General features: G+C 46.7%; 1 protein-coding gene across 12 annotated transcripts in view; it reads left to right on the top strand.

The window, feature by feature from the left end:
- NAV2 (neuron navigator 2) overlaps nucleotides 1-23,639 on the top strand; it is a 397,156-nt gene that overhangs the window by 215,878 nt on the left and 157,639 nt on the right. For all 12 annotated transcript variants that reach the window (XM_045066131.1, XM_004752128.3, XM_045066132.1 and 9 more), the window contains 3 exons: nucleotides 11,436-12,537; nucleotides 17,340-17,452; nucleotides 23,094-23,202. In XM_045066131.1, the coding sequence (XP_044922066.1) occupies nucleotides 11,436-12,537; nucleotides 17,340-17,452; nucleotides 23,094-23,202 (1,324 nt within the window). The remainder of the gene's footprint in view (nucleotides 1-11,435; nucleotides 12,538-17,339; nucleotides 17,453-23,093; nucleotides 23,203-23,639) is intronic.

Raw genomic sequence — 23,639 nt, 5'->3', positions numbered from 1 at the left:
TCACGGTGAGCCTAATTGTTGATAGAAATCTTTTTAGGCACGTCGCTGTGCAACCATTATTCCTGCTTCCTGCTGGCGCGTGGTCTTTTCAGCTACAGTGCAGAGCCTTAGACTAATCTTACTGAAATAAAAGGGAGAAGACACATGTGAAGGATACTTAATGCTCAGAATGTATATAATGAAAGCATTCTGCAGACTACTAGATTATGACTTCACAGGGGGGAAAAAGGGGGTACATCTTCTTCCTTCTCCCTTGTGTACTTTTTCTGGTTAGTGACTGTTGCCTGTTGGACAGCTGTCTTACCTGATTTAAGTTAGGTGCCCATTTTCTGCCCCCCTGCATTAAGACAATGTTTACCAAAATGCACACCTTTAGAAGCCATTACCTTAAACTATCCCCGAAAATCAGTTTATGGCAAAAATACATTTAGGAATCATACTCTACCCTTAGCATTTTGGATATTCCCAGTGCAAACGTGCCTAGTAAAAGCTCCCAGAATTCCTGCAAGACAAAGAAACAGCCCACTATTTAGCCTTCTGTTTTCCAAATTTACCTGACCTTGGAACCCCTTCTATTAACACCTCTTTGCATGGGTCATTGGAAAGCATTTTGGTTTAATACTGGTGTTGAGGTTTGTATTATAGAGTATCCATCTTTGGCCCCAAGAGAAAGCAGGAAGATTTGGTTGGTATCTTAGAGGAGAAGGCCTACAGAATTCCTTGACTAGCTCTATCCTAAAGGAATATATTTACAAAAGCCCACAACCGTTATGCTCTGCCAAAGAGCTGTTGGCTGTGGACAGTGACCTCTTGCAAGAAAAAGATTGGCCCCTTGTAAACTATTTATACTCTCTCTGTGAAATTTCCTACACTCGTGAAACAAGGGAGAAAGTGTTCTAAGTCCAGTTTTGTGCTTTCTTATGGCCATATATGGTACAAGATAGAGAAATGGCTTGACCAGTTAAAACAAAAGCTTTCCCCTGAAACCAATTGCTTGGGATTTCGAACGAATAGTTCAAGAGAGAGGAAGGGGCTGCTGTGAGGGTGATGTGCTTTCCAGAAATGAAAGATGAAGAAAAGGAACAGTCTTTATTTTTAAAGGCATCTTCCTAAAAATGTCAGCAAATGATTTGTCTCCTTATCCAGCAGAGCTGGGAGGATTTTTAAAAATATGTGTAGGACACCTTTTGATGTATCAAGTGTACGGGGGAGGGAGAGAGAGATTTTAAGAGCTCTCTTAATAAGACATTACTACAAGGTTGGATGTAAGCACAACTGTATACTAATATTTCCAGTAAGTTAACCTTTGTGTAGTTTACCAGCTCTTGATGGCATTAAGCTGATAGAAAACCTTATAAAGCTGGAGAAGATATAGGGAACACTGTGCAGGAAAATGGTACTTCGTTATCTTCATCCAGGACCAGGAGAGAAACAAATGATCTCATTACCCATGCTGCCACTCCATTTTATCCAAAATAAACCAACAGAAGGAAAAGAATTGCCTTGTTATATATTAAAAAGCATGTATTTAGTGGCGCCCACTTTAACCCACTGAGCCACAGCCTCTGCCTTCAGTTCAGGTCATGATCTGAGGGTCCTGGGATCAAGCCCCGTGTCAGCCTCTCTGCTCAGTAGGAAGTCGGCTTCCCTTCCTCTCTGCCTCCCTCTCTGCCTACCTGTGATCTCTGTCAAACGAATAAATAAAATCTTTAAAAAAAAAAAAAAGCACATATTTAAAAACAACAGTAATTGCTCCCACTGTGGAGGGCCCCTTCTCTCCCTTCCTTTGGGGCAAAAAAAGTCACCGAGGAAGACCAGGGACCCCGTGGCTCCCTAGGAAAAGAGTAGGCTGCCATCTAGCAGGAAGATGTCTTTCCGCATTCTGCACATTCCTTCCTGTCCACACCCTTACAGGACACTGGAGTATGCGGATATAACCTTTTCAGGGACCCGTTACAGCAAAATTTCCACCACACATAGAAGAAGAAACACTAAAAGCATCACCGAAGTTTCTAGTCTTTCCGGTTCACTTCGCTTTAGTATATGCGCTGCCAAAGCAAGCACGCTTCCCTTAGCTTTAAAGGTAACAAGTGGCATAATTAACCTAGGCCCCAAAGCCAAGCACACCAGATACACACCAATACGAGCCCTGTGGCGGGATCGCGCTTGGGTAATGGTTTTTATTTGTTTGTTAGTTTTCCCACCAACTATTTCTGGGCACCCACTGAGGCTTCAGCCATTATTGTGAGTAAGCTCAGGGCGGCTAGCTGCTCACCACCGGGCAGACCAGTGAGGGCCAGGGACCCCAGAGAAGCCTCAACCAAGTCTTAAGTTTCTTCAGATTAAAAAGGGATGGCTTCTGGTTTGCGGATTCTGGAGGTTTCCTGGAATGGAAAGTATGGAAGGTAAACTGAGGGCTAAGGTTGGCTGTGGTGGTGGGAGAGGGAGGAAGGTAAGGCATGCCAGTCAGAGCAAACAGCTTCCCCAGAGAGTTGGTGAAGCCGGTGTAGGAGAAGGAATTCAAGTGGTGGAATGTGCTTGCCAACTAGAGTCTGTTAAAAAAAAAGATCGCCATTCCTTTGAAGCAGAAATGGTTTTTTCCAGCTAAAATAGTACTAATAAAGGAATATCCTAAACGATAAAATCTCATGTGATCTGTTAGCCATCAAACTACAGAGACACTTTTTCTTTAATATAGCAAACATTTCTTGAACCTTCTGTGGGTCCCCGTGTTAAGAACTGGGAATGAGGTTTAGGCCACAATGGTCAGAATTCCGTGTCACCTGCAGCCAAATACAATCTGATTTTTTTTTCATTGTGGTATGATATTTGCCATTTTGACCATTTTGAAAATGCACCGTTCCATGACGTTGGGTGCACTCACACTGCCGTACAGCCATCACCACCCTCTGCAGAATCTGCATCTTCCCCATCGGAAACTGTGGATTCATTATTCCCTCTTCCCTTCAGCTCCTGGCAACCATCCTTCTCCGGCCTATCTCTACTATCCATTGTTTATCCACCGACGGACACTTGGATGGTTTCTACCTTCTGCGTATTGTGAACAATGCCGCCGTGAACATAGGTGTACCGGTATCTGCTCAAGTCCCTGCTTTCGCTTCTTTTGGTTATATGCTTTGAAGTGGAATTCCCGGGTCATATTTTATGTTTGATTTTCTTAAGGAGCTGCCATTTTGTTTTCCACAATGGCCGTACCTTCTTATATCCCCACAGTAGTGCACGAGGGTTCTAATTTCTCCATGCCTTCTACAAAGCGTGGTTTTCTGGTTTTTTTGTGGTTGTTTTTAGTAATAGCCATTCTAATGGGTATGTAGTTATTGTATATATATACTTATTGTAGTTCTGATGTACATTCCCTAATGATTAGTGATACTGAGCGTCTTTCCATGTGCATATCGGCCATTTGTATGTCTTCTTTGGAGAAGTGTCCATGTGCCCGTTTTTCCATCAGATTGTTGTGGTGCTGTTTTCAAGTTATAGGAGTGCTTGATATATTCTGGCTATCAATTCCTTATCAGATAGATGGTGTCCAAGTATTTTCTCCCCTTCTGTAGATTTTCTTTTCCTGTTAATAGTGTCCTTTTTTAACGATTTTTTGTTTGTTTGTTTATTTTAGAAAGAAAGAGTGTGAGTGTGGGGGCAAGGGGAGAGGGAGAAGGAAAAAATCTCAAGCAAACTCCATGCTGAGTGCCAGGCCTGACATGGGGCTCAATCCCATGACCCTGAGATCACGACCTGAACTGAAACCCAGAGTCGGACGCTTAACTGACTGTGCCACCCAGGTGCCCCAATAATTAGTCTTGTTTTGTTTTAAGTAGGCTCCATGCTCAACATGAACCCCGGATGGGGCTTGAATTCAAGACTCTGAGATCAAGACCTGAGCTGAGATCAAGAGTCAAACATTTAACTGACTGAGCCACCCAGACACCCAAACCATGTCCTTTGATGCACTCAATTTTTTCATTTTGATTTTGTATGAATCATAGAAAATTTTGTATGAATGATTTTGTATGTATACATACATACAAATTGTATGACTTCTTTTCCTGCCTTTTTTTTTAACTTCTTTTTTTTTTTTTGATGTCACATCCAAGAGATCATTGCCAAATCCAGTGTCATGAAGACTTTGCACCAAGTTTTCTTCTAAGAGTTTTATAATTTTAGCTCTTACATTTAAGTCTTTGATCCATTTTGAGTTAATTTTTTATATGGTGTAAGGTAAGAATCCAACTTTTTTTTGCATGTGGATATTGTTTTCCCAGTACCATTTGTTGAAAAGGCTGTCCTGACTTAATTGAATAATAGTGAAAATCATCTGACCATATATACACAGGTTTATTTCTGGGTTCTCCAGTCAAATCCATTGGTCTGTATGTCTGTCCTTATGCCAGCACCACACTGTTTTGATTACTGTAGCTTTATGATTACGTTTTGAAATCAGGAAGTATAAAACCTCCTTGTTCTTTTGTTAAGATTGTTTTGGCTATTCAGAGTCCTTTAAGACTATATATGAATTTTTGGATGTTCTATTTCTGCAAAAATCATCATTGGGCTTTTGATAGGGATTGCGTTAACAGAGCGACATTCTAAAAATACTTGTTTATGTAGATTATTAGCCCTATTCTAACTTGGATGTTCTCAGAGCCTATGGAATTGTAGACACAAGAAGGTTCTTAGAGAGAGTAGGGGTCCCAGCACCAGCTTCCTCTTACTCTATGCCCTGGCCTTTTCCTGCCCACTTTCCTTGGTGGTTCTCATTCCCCCCTTTCTCTCTCTGTACCTACAGTGATCCTCTGAAAGAAGGATTGAACAGGAAACTATATTGAAGCCCATGCCCTTAATATTAGACCTTGATCACAGCAGTCCTGAGAATGCTCCCTGGCCAGGCCCAAGAAATCCTTCAGAACCAGTTTCTGGATTGAGTGAGGTTCCTGTTCTCCTCTCTGGTCTGGTGACTGACTACCCAAGCTGTAGAGAAATTGACCTGAGCAACTCTGAAAACCATCTCTAGCCTGTGTGGCTAGAGTCCATGCACTTTCAAAAAAAAAAAAAAGAAAGAAAGAAAGAAAAAGAAACTGGTTTCATTTAGTCTAACAAATCTGAATCTGAATGCTCAAGATTGACACCTTGACAAATTATAGGAAATTGCAAACATTTTCCCAGACCCAATTATCAGGTCTTTTCCTGAAGAGTACTGAGAGGATTTAAGCAGGGAAACATCCCCAGGGCAAGTTACAATCACAGTGGGGGTGACAGGAGCTGGGATCAGCCAGCCTAGAACACTTTCCCTGTGCTCCTGCTGGCTTCAGGACCAGACCACCAACGTCTCCCTAACTGGGAGGCTGGGGACAGAAGGGACTGGGGGACCAGTGTTGGCCCTCTCAGAGGGAGAGAGGAAGAAATGCTTATTTATCTGCCTTAGACAGTATTTTCATTTAGAAAGTATTTTGGTTCCTGTCAGGGAAGGTTAAGGCTAGTTGCCAGAAAAACCAAACGTCCCCCTCCCCACAGGAGGATTAATGTTCTCCCTAAACCTTTTTTTTTTTTTTTTTTTTTTTTTAAAAAAAAGCCTTCTCTCTTCTTCAAAGACATCCTGTCTGCAGTGTTTCAAATGAGACTTTTCCTTCTTGTGGTGGTTTGTCAGTTGGTGGTGGGTGAACCTTGGAAGCTGGCCTTTTAGAACTGAGTCATTCAGGCTACAGGGCGCAGTCCCCTGTAGGGTATAAAATCTGTTCAGAGACTTTGCGATAGGCATTAAAAAATGAATTAGGGTACAATATATTAGAGCTTATTGCTTATAATAAGATTATGCCTTGATAGTTTTCAGTTTTGCGGGTGGATGTTTAGATGTTTGTAACATGTCCTTCTTACTATTGAGTCGTCAAAACTTGTTAAAGCCATTATTTTATTTTTTTTAAGTTATTAATTTATTTGAGAGAATGAGAGAGAGAGAGAGCATGAGAGGGGAGAGGGTCAGAGGGAGAAGCAGACTCCCCATGGAGCTGGGAGCCCAATGCGGAACTCGATAGTGGGACTCTAGGATCATGACCTGAGCTGAAGGCAGTTGCTTAACCAACTGAGCCACCCAGGCACCCAAAGCCATTATTTTAAAAATTATCTGGATTGGTCATGTTGCCAGTGCTAACCATTCTCAGCAAGATGCCGTGCTAAGCAAATCCACGCAATAAATACAACTCCAAAAGGGACCCATTTGAGATTTGCTTTGAACCTAGTCCTTATCTGGGCCTTCTGGTTTGATTTCTATTTCATTGGTTACATTCTCCAAAAAAATAGATTTAATATAAGTAGGTATTTATAAAATATTTATTATACATTTTATGTGAAAAGTAAGTATTTCTTGATTTAATGGAAAAGTGTCTCCCCAACTTCAGTCTTTCACAAACTTGCATGAGTTTTGCCAAATTGGTGAACTTCTTTGGTTTTATGTTTTTGTTAAATCGACTCAAATTTTAAATCTCTATCAAATATCCATGAAACAGTTAACTTATATATGTGCTAGCTATCTTTTCTAATATTGCAATAAAATAAATATATGACTTTCAAAATATAAAAATAATCATCCACCTCTGAAACTAATAACCCAGTATATGTTAATTAAATTGCATTTAAATAAATTTTTTTTTTAAAATATTCACCCATATGCCGTTGAAAAGAGTCTCACCCACTTCTGTGGCCCACACACCATTGATGGAGAAATACTGATGTTCAGAACATTCTTTGATGTTTTTCTCTTTTCTCCTTCTTAGATTCCTTAGCTCTAACAAAGGTTTGTATACATGAGAACAGAAACTAGAGCTGTTCCTTATTAGGGAGAGAAGTGCTCTTAATTTTAAAGGACTCTCCCCACTTTCCCTCCCCCAGGCTCATTTTCATAGAATACGGGCATTTCTGAATTCACAAGCTCCTCATTCAAGGCTAATTCTTTCTTCACCCAGACAGTTTTCTCTGACATTTGCTAATAACCATCTTAAGAGAACCATGGAGGCGGAATGCTTGGAGGTAAAAGAACACCTGTATGTCACAGCCCAGAGTAAATGACAGGACTGCGTTTTCTGGCTCCAACCTCACTGGGCCTCTTGGAGAGTCACTGAGTTTTGAATGGAAGTGGAGCTGAAAAGACATTAGAGAAATAGCTCATCCTTTCTTACAATTGGGTAACTGAGGCCCAGAGGGGCAAAATGGCACATCTAGGGTCACGCAGTTGGCTGGTGACAAAGCTTAAATCTTGGCTTACCTACCCAAAGCAAGGTGAGGACAGTCTCATGCTGGGAATCACAAAATCCTGGCATTAGAAATGGCTGCTTTCCAAAAGAAGAGTAACAGGCCCCCAACAGCCACCTAAGCTAAGGTCACTAGTGTGATACCTTCAGAATGATGGGAACATATCAAACCACTCATGACCTTGAGCCCCCTTCACTATTAACTATTAAGGGGATTTCTAGCCATGACGTAAATGCAAAATATAGATGGTCTTATCCTCCTCCGGTGCCCTGTTGCTGTACTCAGGAAACTCCTGTTCTGAAAACCAAATGCAGATCCTCTCTACCTTGTACAGCTGTGACAAATAACCTTGAAATGTCCCTATGATTCCACAACCAGGGGACCCCAGGCTCCATGCCAAGTAGAAATTCTAAAGCTTTGAGTCCTGATTTTGTTTTTTGTTTTTGCTGGAGTTCAGGCTAGAAAGTTTTAATAAAACTCTAATGACTAATCAGAAGTCTGTGTCTCTCTTGCCTTATATGCAAATTGTAAAAGCCCAGACTACCAAACTACAATCTCAAAGCCATGAGTGTTTCCTACACTCTGGAAAGCTATAGGACACAAAGATAAGTCAGGGAGGAGGGACCAGTGGATAGCCCCCCCAACCTATAGCAGAAACATGGCATGACAGTTCAAAGCTCATTGGTTCTGTGAGGCTTTCCCAAATGGGAGAATTAATGGATCCCAACCATTAGGCCTCATGGCCCTTGCTACAGCCCACCACAGTCCCTTACACTGTTCTTTGCTCTCTTGGAGGCCTGTTGCATCTTTGGGCAGTGAATTCCTAGAGGGCAGGAGCTCTATTTTATTTTCCTGGATTCCTGGTACCTAGGGGAAGGAGTTGGCCCTCTGAAATCTGTTTTGGGGGAGATGTGGAGAATATTCTAGGGAAGCACAGAGTAGGGAAAAATGCCATGTGACGTAAACCGAGTGATTCATTCAGTTTTATGGTCTCACTGTGACAGAGAAGACATCTGAGCAGGGGTTTAAAAGATAAGTAGGGGGCGCCTGGGTGGCTCAGTGGGTTAAGCCTCTGCCTTCAGCTCGGGTCATGATCCCAGGGTCCTGGGATCAAGCCCTGCATAGGCTCCCTGCTCAGCAGGGGGCCTGCTTTCCTCTCTCTCTCTCTTTCTGCCTGCCTCTCTGCCTACTTGTGGTCTCTTTCCCTCTGTCAAATAAATAAAATCTTTAAAAAATAAATAAATAAAATAAATAAAAGACAAGTAGGAATTTCTGGGAGCCATTTTGGCCCAGCCTGAGAAGCGACAGTGTGAGTATACGTCATGCCTATATCATGACAGCCCTTCCCCCCGACCCGGCACACAGCCGAAGGAGGCACACAGCCTCGTCTTGGTCTGTACATTTCACGTATCCAAGCCAGGTATCTGTGTAACTCTGGATCAGTGGTGAATTCGTCAGTCATTGGCTAATTTCTAGCTGGACACGTTAGGGTTAAAAATACACAGACGTGCGAGGTAGAGGCATTTGTCAAAACCATTTCAGGAGGCTTTATGGAAGTCCCAAGGAATGTGTGGGAGCAGAGAAGTCACCCTGACCCACGTACTTAGGCTCGGTGGAATGTGCCCAGGACTTCTTTGGGAAACTGGGACGCACCTCTGAATGTGATGTAGTTCTTGTAATGGTGTCCATGGTTACATCCTGCCCACAAAGACCCCCTTTTCTTTAGCACTTACTGTTTTTTCACATTTTTAAAAAATTTAAATTCAATTCACATATACTGTATTACTTGTTTCAGAGGAAGAGGTCAGTGATTCATCCGTCTTCTGTAATGCCCAGGGCTCACTACATCATGGGGTGCTTACTTTCTAACAAATGATAACACTGATTAACTATGTTAATTCCAGTTGTTCCTCTCTGCTAGAATGTAAACTCCATGATGACAGGGCCTTGTTGTATTGCATTGATGTATCCCAAGTACCGGGAACCATATCTGACACACACATTGAGTGAATATTGACATGAGGAAAGATATTTGAATGAACAAATGAGAGAACACTTCTGCCCCAGATCTGAGCTCAAGTAACGGGAAAGACAGTTGTCCTGGGAGAAGTAGAACTTGGGAACGGAGGCCACAAGGATTTCCTCCAGAGACCCAGCCTCTGTCCAGAAGCTGCCTCCTTCCCAGTGGCTGGGCTGGCGTGTGCCCCACCAAGGATGTCGTGAACACACCTAAGCAACAGAAAAGTTGATGCCTCAAAAGCTCTCTCGAGTGGTTCTTGTTTAAATATATCCCTCATCCAAGGAGGGAGCTGTGGTAATTCAGACCTGGAGCACTGTGTCAGGAGCCCTGGGTTCAAGTCCCAGCTATGTCCACGTCTAGCTATGTGATTTCAGGTCAGTCGTTAGCCCTCCCTTGAGCTTCTGTTTCTCGACTCATAAAATGGGGGCAGTGAACTCGTCTTCACGGCGTGCCTAGCGCTGCACCTCCTGATACCAGGTGGCCCTCCATGAGCAGCGTCAGGCCCATGGAGACCCTCTGAAAGCCCAGCCATGTGGGTGGGTTCGAGAGCCTGTTTCCAAGCCAGTCTGCAGCTCTCCCCAGGAAAAGATCCAGCAACGCCCCATGAGTTTTGTTAGGGAGGTTTGGGCAGCACCCCCCGCTCCAAACCGAAATCCCCAGTAAGTCAGGAAGATGTATGTGTTTTAAAACATTGGGAGGTCTGCTTTGGATCACCCTGGAGCTGCGGCTTCCTGGAGCAGCTGGGAGTGAGTGGAGGGAAGCGGTTCCTTTGCTGGGAGTTCTCCGGGCTCAGTGCTCAGGTCCCACACGGGGGCTGCCTGCATTCGGCTTTGGCGGCCGTTGACTTTTAAATCATAAAAAGCCGCTCTATACACAGTTTACTCTGTTGCTAGAAGGCAGCAGAACATAGGTATTTAAAAAAAAAAGGCAGAAGAAGCAGCCGTTAATCCCGCCAGGCTTCTGGGCACTGGAGCGGTTGTGGATGACAAAAGTTAATTAGAAACATGAGCAGTTTAACTGGAAACACTTGTGACAATTGGAAGGGCAGCCTCTCCCGTTGGAGAATTTTTCCTGGGGAACCGTTGCGGGAGGAAGTTACTGCTCCTAGGTAAGTCGTGTCACGGTGACTTTACAGACACGGACGGGGGCTGCCATGCCGCATCCTGTCTGTCCCGTGGGGTGGGTGGGCATGGGCTGTTGGTGGCGCGACTCCAGGCTCAGCAGGGACTTGCCTTCTGGGCCACTTTCTGTCTGACAGCTGCCCTAATGCCTGCGACAGAGCGGTGCGGTTCTGAGCGCTCCCAGAGGACATCACAGCCCTTGTTCCTGGAATATGGGCCCCTCGCTGGGCAGGAGAACTCGGGTGTGGAAACTGCCCTTCTCAGAATCATTCGGATTCTCAGTTTGGAAGTATCCTGAGGCTTTTCTGAGCAGAGAGTCTGGCTGGGGAAACACTCCCCGAGCGCCAAAGGGGAAGCCTTGACTTTCCGATAACCTGTGTGTTTTCATGCCTCCGGTAAAGCGTGTGCAGTGGATACTCTGAAGCTAAAAGGTCTTTTTTAAGTCTTGCCTGAATCATGTTTGTACCTCCTTCTGAGTGTCAGCATAGGAAAAACGTGTCTGCTTTGATAAGAGCTAGCAACTTCCTCAGGTAATTATTCTGTAAAGATTATGCTTGGTTTCTCTTTCTTTTTTTTTTTTTACCCCCTGTTTTAATGTCTCTCCTATATTTCTTAAAGTTGGCTAATTCCCAGTTATTTCGCATAACTGAGAACTCAGGTTGTGGGTTGAATAATTCATAACAGTAGGCATTTCCTACGTCTTTCCGACATACCATAGCGGCGATAGAGTTTTTGGCTAGTTTGTGTTTCTGTAAATGTATGCTTAATCGTGCTTTGCACATGTTGGTGCTAAGATCCGCGCACATTTGCATGACAGATACCAGAATGTGCCGGTAATGTGAACAGGGTATGACGGAGAGCAGCGGGCAGGTAGGATTTGAACCTACAGGTAAATGCACCAGGCGGGGGATGGTGTCCTCTGGCATTTGGGTAGAGAGCGATGGGCCCTGGAACCATGGCCCTCCCTCTTGCACCCACAGCGCAGGTTCGTGGGCATAATTTGGGTTTCCTTCTTTTCCCCGTCTCTGCAGAGCCATTGGCGAGCCCTGCCTCCGCCCACCCCGGAATGAGCGAAAATGCACCTGCTTCTCTGGAGAGCGGCAGCAGTCCCAGCCCTGCTAACAGCAGCACATCCTCGGCCATCCCACAGCCCGGTGCCGCCTCCAAGCCCTGGCGCAGTAAGTCGGTCAGCGTGAAGCACAGCGTCACGGCGTCCGTGCTCTCGGTCAAACAGCCCGTGCCCGAGACCCCCAGGCCCGCCCCCGAAGCCATGAAGCCGGCCCCCAACAATCAGAAGTCCATGCTGGAAAAACTCAAGCTTTTCAACAGCAAAGGGGCTTCCAAAGCAGGCGAGGGCCCTGGGTCGCGGGACACAAGCTGCGAGCGGCTGGAGATTCTGCCCAGCTTTGAGGAGAGCGAAGAGACGGAGGTCACCGCGCGCTCGCTGTCCACGGTGGGTCCCGCTTCCAACAGCCCCAAGATTGCGCTCAAGGGCATCGCCCAGAGGACTTTCAGCCGGGCGCTGACCAACAAGAAGAGCTCCCCGAAAGGCAACGAGAAAGAGAAGGAGAAACAGCAGCGGGAGAAGGAGAAGGAGAAAAGCAAGGACCTCGCCAAGAGAGCCTCTATGACAGAAAGGCCGGACCTCAAAGAGGGGCCGAAAGAAGACCCCAGTGGGCCGGTGGTGACTGAGATGCCAAAAAAGTCCTCCAAGATTGCCAGCTTCATCCCCAAAGGGGGAAAGCTCAACAGTGCCAAGAAGGAGGCTCCAGCCCCTTCCCACAGTGGAATACCAAAACCAGGGATGAAGAGCATGCCCGGGAAATCCCCAAGTGCCCCTGCCCCTTCCAAGGAGGTGGAGCGGAGCCGGGGTGGGAAGCCGAGCTCAGGGCTCCCCCAGCAGAAGCCCCAGCTAGACGGCAGACACTCCAGTTCCTCCTCCAGCCTGGCGTCCTCAGAAGGCAAAGGCCCTGGAGGGACCACCCTGAACCACAGCATCAGCAGCCAGACTGTCAGCGGGTCCGTCGGGACCACCCAGACCACGGGAAGCAATACCGTCAGTGTCCAGCTACCTCAGCCCCAGCAGCAATACAGCCACCCCAATACCGCCACCGTTGCGCCTTTCCTGTACAGGTAGGTGTCTGCCCGCCCTCCAGGGCCGTGGGCCAGGGAGCCTCTCTGGTGGGGTCTAATTCTTGGAGGGCGGGACTCCGGCCTGCCTTCCAGGAACAGGCGAGCTAGCAGCTGAGGTGCCCCTTCCTTGATCAGCTCCTCGTAGGGCTGTTCACCTGTGCTTGAGGGAGCAGTCAGCGCAGCATGGCTTTGTGGGTCAGCGGGAGGGAAAGCTAAGGAGCTGCCCCAGATGAGAAGGAGTTTGCTGGGCATGTGGGGACCCAGAGCCATTTACAGAAGTAGCCTCAGCACGGGCAGACACGGCGGGTGATTTGGTATCGCCCGACGTGACCAGCCCCAGCATCGGCCCTAATGGATCCTGAACAGGCTCCCCAAAATGGGCAACACGGAAGTCCCCTTGCTGGATACCTGGGGCTTCTTCTCACAGAGGCGTTGGTTTTGAACTTCTACGCACTCATGGTTTCTTGCTGCATCACACGTAGTAGGCATTTTTTCAGTCCTTGCTGTGAACTAGGCTCTTTGGAGAGGCAAGCGGGGACGGGAGGAAGGGACTGGTTCTAGAAGAACAAAAGAACCAGATTATACTGAGACAGGCCTGGACGTTTGCTTGTTTGACTCCGTGTAGTCCTGTCCCTGTCTGTCTCTAACGGCCCATCCTCAGGACCACGGGCAAGCACGGGGAGCCAAGTGCTGCTTGCTCTGTGTGCTGGTGGCCCACGGGGGCCTCTGATGGCTCCGCCCGCACCCCACTGGCTCTGGGTGGTCCTTGACACGTGCAGATGAGTCCCCTCCAGCAGACAGAAGCTCCCCTAGCATAGCTTTTAAGGGCGTCCCAAGGCTTTGCTCACCGTGCTCACCTTGATCCTATATTTGAAATGCACAGTGCCTTTGGCCACTCTGCACAGCCGAATGTTCGTGATACCTCTGCCTGCCTGCCTAGCAGAAGGGGACAGGAGACTGAATGCCATGTTCTAGGCACTTCCTGTAAAGCCTCTGCCCTAAATACAGACACGTATACACTGTACGCACACACTCGTACGCCCACAGGTATGGGCGTACGTTGACAGTCACGAGTACAGACACAAGTCCACCTTCTTGTACAAAATGCTAGTGTGCATGTGCCCACGTGTATTTACATCCCTGTTCATATGCATACACTCGTGCCCATACCTTCAGCTTCCTGTGTTGACACGGTCCCCCAAAGACTTGGATATCCTCTCTCTCACTCCCCAAGGTGTATTCTGGGAGGCTTTGTTACCATCCCTGCCAACAGCGGCTGGAAGGACTGGCCTGACTGATTCAGAGCAAAGCCAGGCAGGTCCAGCCAGGGAGGGAATGCCAGGCCTCTTCTCGTCCCTCTTTCCTTCTCTTTGGCTCACCCTCCCCTTCAGCAGGGGTCATGCCCAGACTTTTTAATTGGGAGAAGGTCATCTCTTTATTCCACCAAGTCATCAGCTCAGCTAACAGTTGGAGAAGAGTGCCGGGGCTTAGAGAATGAATGACTCAGCGCTCGCGCGTCTCCATGCAGGGCTTTGAATACAACAGTCCTCTGAACCGTGGAGGCAATTGAATTGCTCCCCATGAAATTTTTATCGTTCCAATAACATTAATAGTCTTGAGGTCACGCATATTCAAGCTCCTGCTCACAGAGTCTTGATTTGCATTTTCCAAATTAAAATATAGGGTGGTCTTTGGTCACCATCCATTTCACTCCCTCTTTCTTTGTTTTTTCTGTAATCATTGGAAGGATTGTGAGACATTTAACCTCTTTTAAAATTTCAAGCTTTTCTGCGAGAGGAAAACTCTTGACGAAAGGGCAAATGTCTGACAAATAGGAGGAATGAGAAAATGTCATGCTCTCTGTCAAGCTGCATTTTTATGTTCACGTTCACCGCATGAACGTCGTTCTGGCCCCCCTGATGTGCCTTTTCTTGTCAGGTGAACCAGGATGGGAATTGGGGCATCTGGGCTCTGTCTTTTATTAGCTGGTGACTCCCCGTGTAGTCTTGGGCCCTGCCTGTGGGGACAGCTAGGGAGACTATGCACCAAGTATGTGCAGAGACCCAGCTAAGGGCTTTTCGTGCCCTAGCCCATATAGTCACCCCGACACGCCATGAGCTAGCTATTTTTGAAATCCCCATTAGGTAGGTGAGCAAACTGAGGCCTATAGTAATTAAATAACTTGCACCAAGTCCAGAGCTAATAACTAGGAGAGCTGGTGTTTAAAACCAAGTCTGTCTAACTAGAGGGACCGAGTTTCTAAGCACAAACCAGTTTCGACTCTCTGAATCACTGCATCTCTCTGATCTACCTTGTCCTCATCTGTAGAATGAGGAGACTGGATGAAATGAGGGGATTTTTTAAGAAAAATAGGTTAGACACCCCTTGTGCTCTGAAGTTCACTCAAGTTCATGGCTCACAGCAGACAATTTGTGCTGCTCCCTCCACCCCACCACACATCCCCCCAGAATCTATCCATGTTAATGATGTTACCAAGCCACAAAAGAAAGATAAATCATCTTCTAAAATCACTCTGAATGAATTCTGTTTATCAATTCAGAAGTAACCCTGGACATCTATTACTTGACACTTGACCAAATACTTCAGTCTTATCACATGTGATTCTTGTAGCAGCCAGGGGAGGTCGCTGTTGTAAGCCCTGCTGCACAGATGGGGAAACAGAGGGTCAGAGGTGTGAAGGGACTTCTCAGGTGCAGGCTAACCTCCAGCCAGCTACAGTCCTACAGCCGGGAGGGTTCAGACTCCGAGTCTAATGCTCCTTCCCATATCTAGCATCTTTCCAGACTTAATAAACATTTCTCATTCGTCCATTCATCACGCCCTGCTGACCTCTACTATACAAGTGAACTTGATCAGCTCAAGTTCTTGCAGGTACATATCAAAAAAGCCAGTCTTTGCTTTCAGATAGCTCTGTGGTTGAGGAAAGGTGTATTAATTAGATCCCATTGTAATGTATTGACATCAGAGGAGTAAGAGCCCTGGAGAACTGGAGAAACACACAGGGGGAGCCATGAGCTAGCACTGCCCGGGGAGCCTTCCTGGCCAAGATGACGTGGGAACTGCGTGTTGAAGGCAGATTGGATGCAAAATGAGAAAGAAGGAGGAAAAGAGCCTTCGGGCACAGGTCCCAGATATAACTGCTAAGGGCATGATGTGATCTCAGAATGGAGGGAAGGCTCAGGTGGAATATAAGGCCCGGGTATGTGTAAAGGGCAGGAGTGGTAGAAGATAGGGCTGGGGATGAAGGAAGAATCCCCAGTGGGGCATTGTCTTCCACAGTAAGGACTTAAGAACTTTCTCCATGGGCAATGGAAACTATCAGAGGCCTTTCCTCAGAGGGATGTGATCACCCCAGTCTCCCAAAAATCATCAGAGGATGGTGTGGGGAGCAGACCAGACCTACAAGCAGTCTAGAATAGAGAGCACAGATTCAAATGCCTGATTCAGACCCAAACGGTAATATAAATCAGCGGCTTGGGGTAATAGGACTGTGGCCTCGGGAGCTCTGGGCTTCTCCGGAGGGAGCAACCATCCCTTGGCGCCAGCAGGTGGCGCCCTGCAAGAAAGTCAATCAGGACTTTCTTTGTTTTTACGGAAAAAGAAGAGAAAGGAACAAGGCAGAAATCCAGATATTTCTTGCGAAATCTCCCAATTTTAAATGTTGAAACGAATTCAAAAAGCGTTAAAATACTACACAGACCAGTGAGAATCCGTGGGCTGGTTCCAATACTTGGCTGCGATTCACAACCTGTAGGCTGGAGGCAGTGTACCTGTCTACCCCGTACTTCTAGGGCAGAGAGGATGAGACCTTGGACTCTGGCCAGTGGGTCCAGAGGAGCAGTGTGGATCCAAATATTCTCAACGGTTGGAGACAGCAGGAATTTGGAACTGATGGCTTCATTTGGAGGGCACAGGCGGGGCAGGATGGGTGAGGAGGTTTCCCAGTACGTCCCCCACACTGAAGACCATTCACATTCTTGGCAAACGTTTTCTTCATAGAGAGTGAAATCTGGCTGAATGAGCTCAGGATGCTAATGAATTAATAAGGCTACACCCAGGGTTATGCATCTGAGTGCAATTACGCATTTGCACGCCATGCCGAAGTCAGCAGAGGTACTTGTGACAAGAAGGCATGGCACGAAGCAGTTGCCTTGATTTGCGTGACAAATGAGGGCACGGAGAAGGTTTGGGGAAGTACAGATTTCAGTCAAGTGTTGAAATAATGATCAATGCGACCTTTCATCTCAGAGGATCTGAGCTCTGAATCAGAGACGGAGAGGGCAAACACACCTGCTTGGCACCCACTCCCGACTGGTTTCATAGTCACCTCTTCAGAGAGAGCCAGGTCAGGAGGATCGGGGGAGGGCCGTCGGGCTGTTAATGGAGTCATCTTTATGCTTGACTTGCTGGCGTCGCTAAGGGCTCAGAAGTTTGCTCTTTGGCAGAGGTTAAATGAACCAAACCACACTGTACTCTCCAGCGTTTTTCTGGCTAGACCTAGCTCCCTGATGGGGATTCAGAGAAGCATTCCCCAGCGAGGGCTTGCAGACCCTGCATTTGGGCAATGAATATTTCATCTTTTACAGTTCGGTGGCTCTCTCTGTTTCTAGGACATTGCTCCACATGCGCCGATGAATTATTTAGAGTCAGTCTGCTGGTCTGCTCTGTTCTAAAGCTTCTTGTTGAAGGGAGTGATGGTGGGTGGGTGCTGTGGTTAGACCACAGTGGTCCAGATGTGGTAGCTACCGCTTGTGACAAGTGTGTCTGGTTTGTGTGTGAAGGTCCCAGACAGACACCGAAGGGAATGTTACTGCTGAATCCAGCTCCGCGGGTGTGAGCATGGAACCCAGCCACTACACCAAGAGTGGACAGCCTGCTCTGCAAGAACTCACTGGTGAGTATGGAGCCCCCGGAACGTCTGTGTCTGCTGGAGATGAGGCCTCCCTACGGCCACCTGCTGGAAGGGCACAAACCCAGCCTGACTTGGAGTGACTTCACTGTTGCATTGATGGATGAGCTAAGGGAACTTACTTTATTTTTTAATTATTTTCTTTCATCTTGCTTCCTGTCCTCTCTCACACAATCCACTTGCTCGTCCCTAGAATCGTAAGTAAGTCCCTTACTTATTGGCAGATCTTATTTTAATACATATTCCATTTCATTCATGTAGGGGCTCTAGGCTGCTCTGACACTTAACCTTGAATCTCCTTGTTTACTCTTCAGATAAAGTCACTTTTGCTATAAAACACTGTCTTCTTTTCTTTCCTGTATGGAAGCACTGATTGAAAAGGCTGATTAATAAGGCTACACCCAGGGTAGCCTTAGCATTATCCATTAGTTGGAAAGAAGAATACAGCATGCTTCTTTTACCAAAAAGAAAGAAATGACCATATCTAAATATTATTTTAATATAACCTAGATGATGACGATTAAAGGGGTATTATGTTATGTGAAAACATAAAATCCACAGTTGTCATGTACTTAATGGCACAGATACTGATTTATTAATGTTATACTGTCACATTCTTAAAGGAGAAAAGTTAGCGTAAGAGTTGGGATTCCTCCTGCCCTGGATTTGGAGTTACCACGCCCTCTGTCTGTCTTCCCTGTTCCCCAACTCTATGCCCTCTCTTCCAGCAACTTCTAATCAGGGAAGCAAGTGGTAAACCACATATTTAGCCGTGGTTGTGTTAGTCTTCACATATCTTACCACTTCCAGAGTTGGGTTAAAAACTGAATCCATGTTTAAAATCCATTTATTAGACTAAATATCCATGACCACACCATTTTAATAGCCACATTACGGCTGTGGAATCGGTCTGCAGCCCACGTGATGGAATCATACCCGTCTCACCATTAACCCAGAGTATTAATTTCAGAGGCTCTCAGCGATTTAACTATTTCCTTCTGGTTCTGCTGGCCGGGTGCGGTGCTGGGGCAGAGTTTTGAGGCCATTTATAAGTGATCCGTCGGGCAGCGGCTCAGGGCCCCACATTTGGGATTGATTTTGTGCTTCCTTCTCACCAAGCTCCGTAGCCCCCTTGCAGATGAGGACACAGAGAGGCCAGCCGAAGGGGCCGCCACGAGAAGGGCGTGGCGTTCGGCGACGGCTCAGGTCTCCACACGCATTCCAGCCCGTGTTCTTTTGTGCACACATCAAAGGAGCGGGGCCAGCACTCCGAGAGCCCGGCGTGTATCAGACGTGTGTCCCGTGGAGTAACGTGGATTCGTGTCAGACACAGGCTGGCAGAATTCACATTTGAAAAGCAAAAGCAGCAGCCAGAGAACATTCCACATCACACTTGAATTTCAGAGTGACGGATTACAGCCTGTGATCTTTCACCGGTTCTTCCCTTTCTCCATGTGTCTCCTCTGCGTCGGGCCTGCATAGCCAAGGGAGCGCTCAGGGAACCTGAGACGTTATAGTTGGTGTGGGGGACAGATCTGTGCAGCCAGGCTTGTCTGATCACGCACTCTGGTTTTTGTGAAGTCTGACGGCATGTATCGCTGATGGGGATTTTGCCTGCCCTTCCTTCCTTCCTTCTTTCCTTCCTTTTTCTTCCTTTTGCGGATGGGAATTTCTTAATCAGAGTGGTTTGTCTTTACATTCAAGGAGTAGAAATCAAATGTGGGACTGTACTGTGGATTATTTTATAGAGACAGCAAATGGTAGTACAAGGTTAAATGAACTTATTCACAGCCGATCCCTTGAAATGACAGTGAATGGTAGGTGTATTTAGAAATACATTTTTAGGGATGCCTGGGTGGCTCAGTTGGTTGGACGACTGCCTTCGGCTCAGGTCATGATCCCAGAGTCCCAGGATCGAGTCCCACATCGGGCTCCCAGCTCCATGGGGAGTCTGCTTCTCTCTCTGACCTTTTCCTCGCTTATGCTCTCTCTCACTATCTCTCTCTCAAATAAATAAATAAAAATCTTTAAAAATAAAAGAAAAGAAATACATTTTTAGGGGGAACCTGGGTGGCTCTCTCACTTGAGTGCCTGACTCTTGATGTGGGCTCATGTTGTGATCTCAGGGTCATGAGATCGATCAAGTTCTGCATTGGGCTCCACGCTCACTCACTCTTTCAAAAAAATAAGAAGAAAAAGAAAAAAGAAAAAGAAAGGGACATTTAGGAGATGATTTGACCAATTGGTTTGTTCTTCCCCTCCTTTGGCAGGGAAGGGGGATCAGGTGGATTTTCCCATGGTGCTTTGTCATTTGCATAACATTACACCTGAGGGGGCTCCTGGGTGGCTTAGTGGGTTAAGCCTCTGCCTTTGGCTCAGGTCATGATCTCAAGGGCCTGGGATCGAGACCTGCATCGGGCTCTCTGCTCAGCAGAGAGCCTGCTTCCCCCTCTCTCTCTGCCTGCTGTTCTGCTTACTTGTGATCCCCCTCTCTCTGTCAAATGAATAAATAAAATCTTAAAAAAAAATTTAAATATATTTTTTAAAAATTACATCTGAGACCTGCATCTTGGGTGGTAAGGTTAGAAGGGAACACGCACACCTGTTTATTATCTGATCCATGAATCCCTTCTGCCCATCACTGATGAAATGTCTTTCCGTCTCTGCTTGGGTATTTGGGACAGGAAGTTATTCCTTCATAAGGCAGCCCTTCCATTTTTGGTGTTGACTCTAACTAATAACAGAATTCTTTATTCTTTCGTTTCTGATCACTGGATATAATCCATCTCCTGTAGCCCACAGATAATTTTCATTCTCTGTCATACAACAGGTTCTTCCTTAAGGCTCCTTCCTCCAAGTAAAAATCCTGAATCCCTTCCATGTTCCTCTTGTAGCACCCTGACATCCCCCCAACTTGGCTCTATGTGATCAGAATGTGGTGTTCTCTCCATCACAACCAGTGGCCTAAGGAAGGCTGACCTTGCAAATTCAGCAGAGCTGCAAGGAGCGTGGAATAGCTTAACATTTCTGTGTATGAGTAGAAGGAGCCTCTCTTCCCATGGGAGCATGGTTGGGTTCTTATTTTGTTCAGGCAGTGAGTTGGTAGGGGATTCTTACATCATCCGTTGGGCAGAATTGGCAATTTAGAGTGTGATCACCTAAAATCAAGGCAGGTGGGTTCCTGGCTTGCCTTTCTGCATTGCTCTTGGAATCTGGTATGTGTAGAGCTCTGAGGGGAGCAGACATTTCCCAGAAGACCCCCCCCCCACACACACACCCCACCCAGGGAAAAGAATGAAGCCCAAATCCAACATGCCCTTCTCTTGGGCCAGGCATATCATATGCATCTTCATTTAATCCTCAGACTGACCCTTTCGGGGAAGGTTTTCATCCCCATTTTACAGATGGCATTCGGAAAAATCAGTGACTTACTCGAAGTCAAGTGCAGCACTGACAAGATTCAAGTCTTTATCTGCCAAAGTGCAGATAGTCTGCACTTCTTCTTCAACCCTACACTGACCAAGCATTTCTGGATAATAAATAGGTCTCAGGCATCCATAGATTTGTGTGACGGTCACTAAGAGTAAGGGGTGAGTTACCTTCCCAAGTCGAAGATCTTTGAATTTCTAAAGGAGAGTTACCAGACAAACATGTCAATTAGGAGAGACTTGGAGAAATAAGTATAATTATTATAATTTGATATGTGATTAATTAATTAATTTGAAGATGTGTGCCTAGACTTAGCTTTGATAAATGTGTACTGCAGGGCCTAGACCTGTCCAAAGGGTCAGTACCTTTTTGGCCTTCTCACATAGATAGAATGTGGCCAAACTAAAGATATTTACCTGATGGCCCCAGGAGAAAGATGCAGTTACTGTCTTCCAGTGCCTCTCAGGGGAGGTAAGCAAACATTCATCACTGCTTTTCTTTCAAAACACATCCATAGATGTACTTTGAAAGAATTGGGTGGGAGATGCAAGCTGGACCACTTTTCAGATAAGAGAAAAATGCCTTCCAACTTTCTCTTGGTTCAAAAGGGGGAGAAAATTGAAAACACTTGGCATTTTCAAGGACAAGAGAGTTGGCTAGAGCCAGTTTCCCCCATAAAATCACACATCTATCATTCGGTCCATCTGCCAACCTCCAGGCATCACCGTGTCAAGAACGACCTATGGAGGCTGTTTTGTCTCAGAAAGAAAGTCGATGCTGTACCATTTCTTAGCGGCCTGTTGCCTTATTAATGGCGACCTCTGGGAGTTCTCCTCGGCGTCTCGTGTAAACCTTCCTCACTGCTGCCCGTGTGCCCTGTGTTCTGTGCGGAGATTTCTTTAATAAGGTTGCTCAACCCTTTTGACTGAGAGAGTCACAGGCTTTTCAAGAGTCTCGATGGTGGTTCTGTGGTCTTCTCAGCCCTCCCTGGAATGACTCTGAGGAAAGGACCCTTGTTCCTTTTCATCATTCTTGGGGTGATTCCCGTCTCCTCTGCACCCTCTCCGCCCAAACAAAGCAGAATAGCCAGAGAACCCAGAGCAAGGCTACTCTTGAGGGCTCGTGGTGGTTTTCCAGCTTCTGTATGGCCTTTGTCTCCTGGTACATTTGACCCAGCTTGACCTCTACCTGGCCTGGTGTCCTCCAGAAATTCTTGCCCCGAGAATGGAAGTCTCTTGTGACCCGAAGAGAAGCCCTCGGTCCTCTTGATGGTTTCCCACTCTGCAGCACCAGCGGGCATGGGTCAGTGCTTGAGCTGGGCTCTACGCTCAGGGATCTCCAGACCCCAGCCCGTTTAATTCCCTACCGCCGTCCTACGAGGTCATGACTGTTACCATCCTCATTGCAATCCTCTGGAATCGGAAAACTAGAGAGGGTCAGCACCTTCCCCCGAGTCCCACAGCCAGTGAGTTAGAGGAACCAGAATTTGAGACATAGTAAATCTCACAGAAAGAGGCAGACCTCTCTCTGTAGGAGTATTTGTGATTAATAAGTGAAGATCTTTTAGCCACTGTGCCAGTTCCATTGACGAAGTAGGGCTGGTAGAGAGCAGCACGTTATCGCCAGTGGGTAAGAAGATAAAATGCCTCGGGCGCCTGGGTGGCTCAGTGGGTTAAGCCGCTGCCTTCGGCTCAGGTCATGATCTCAGGGTCCTGGGATCGAGTCCCGCATCGGGCTCTCTGCTCAGCAGGGAGCCTGCTTCCCTCTCTCTCTCTGCCTGCCTCTCTATCTACTTGTGATTTCCCTCTGTCAAATAAATAAATAAAATCTTTAAAAAAAAAAAAAAAAAAAAAAGAAGATAAAATGCCTCACCCGCTTTTGCGTCGGCAGAAGATGCGTCGTGGGGGGTGCTCAGACCTAACTTGTGTGTGTCTTTATTGGAGACCGTTTGAAAACGTATTGACCCCTCAGACTGGGTGCCTCGCTTCTCCTACAAGCTAGACTTCACCTTTCTCAGGAGGGACCTGGAGGGGAAAGAAAGACTTCTCTCCTTGGATTTTAACCGCTTCCTTTGGGCGTCCATCCATCCACGTGTTCTCAGATCCTTAAGCGTCCCCCGGTGAGCGTGGAACGTGGCGTGTTTCGTGGCGCTCACGATTGAGCAGAGAACTAAACGTCTTAACCACCATCGTTCCAGGGGAAGACCCCGAGGCCCGGCGACTGCGGACCGTGAAGAACATCGCCGACCTGCGGCAGAATTTGGAGGAGACCATGTCTAGTTTACGGGGGACTCAGGTCACACACAGGTAGGCGTCTGCCCTGTGAATTCCTTCACAGACTTGCAGGCAGCTTGATTTCCACGCAGCTTCTCCTCTGTGTGTTCGTGCCATTGGCAAAGCGCCTTAGCTAGTAATGGAATAAATAACTTTGATCCCCCAAGGTGCTAGAACTCACAGGGAATGCCAGGCAATGTGCAGAAGAGAGCTGGAAGGAGTGAAAATGAGGGTAGGCTGGTCGCTCCCCCAAGCAGATGGTGCTAGATCTATGCGACAGAGAGCACGGTGGACCAGTTCCATTAGGTTTCACTTTCCTTGCCTTTTCCAAGCCTGTACTGTGCTGTGAAAAGGAGCAGGTGAACTATATTTGACCTGTGTGATAAAGTGCATAGCTTGAATTCCTACCCAGTCTTCTGATACACAACACTCTGTAATGTTGTTAGTCATGCCCGCATAGGAGACACGTA

The sequence above is a fragment of the Mustela putorius genome, unplaced genomic scaffold (assembly GCF_011764305.1).
Source record: "Mustela putorius furo isolate JIRA1106 unplaced genomic scaffold, ASM1176430v1.1 tig00003859_pilon_pilon_pilon, whole genome shotgun sequence".
In the NCBI taxonomy this organism is placed as follows: domain Eukaryota; kingdom Metazoa; phylum Chordata; class Mammalia; order Carnivora; family Mustelidae; genus Mustela; species Mustela putorius.
Note: the sequence above shows the minus strand (reverse complement) of the source record. Positions and strands in the feature narration are given on the sequence as shown.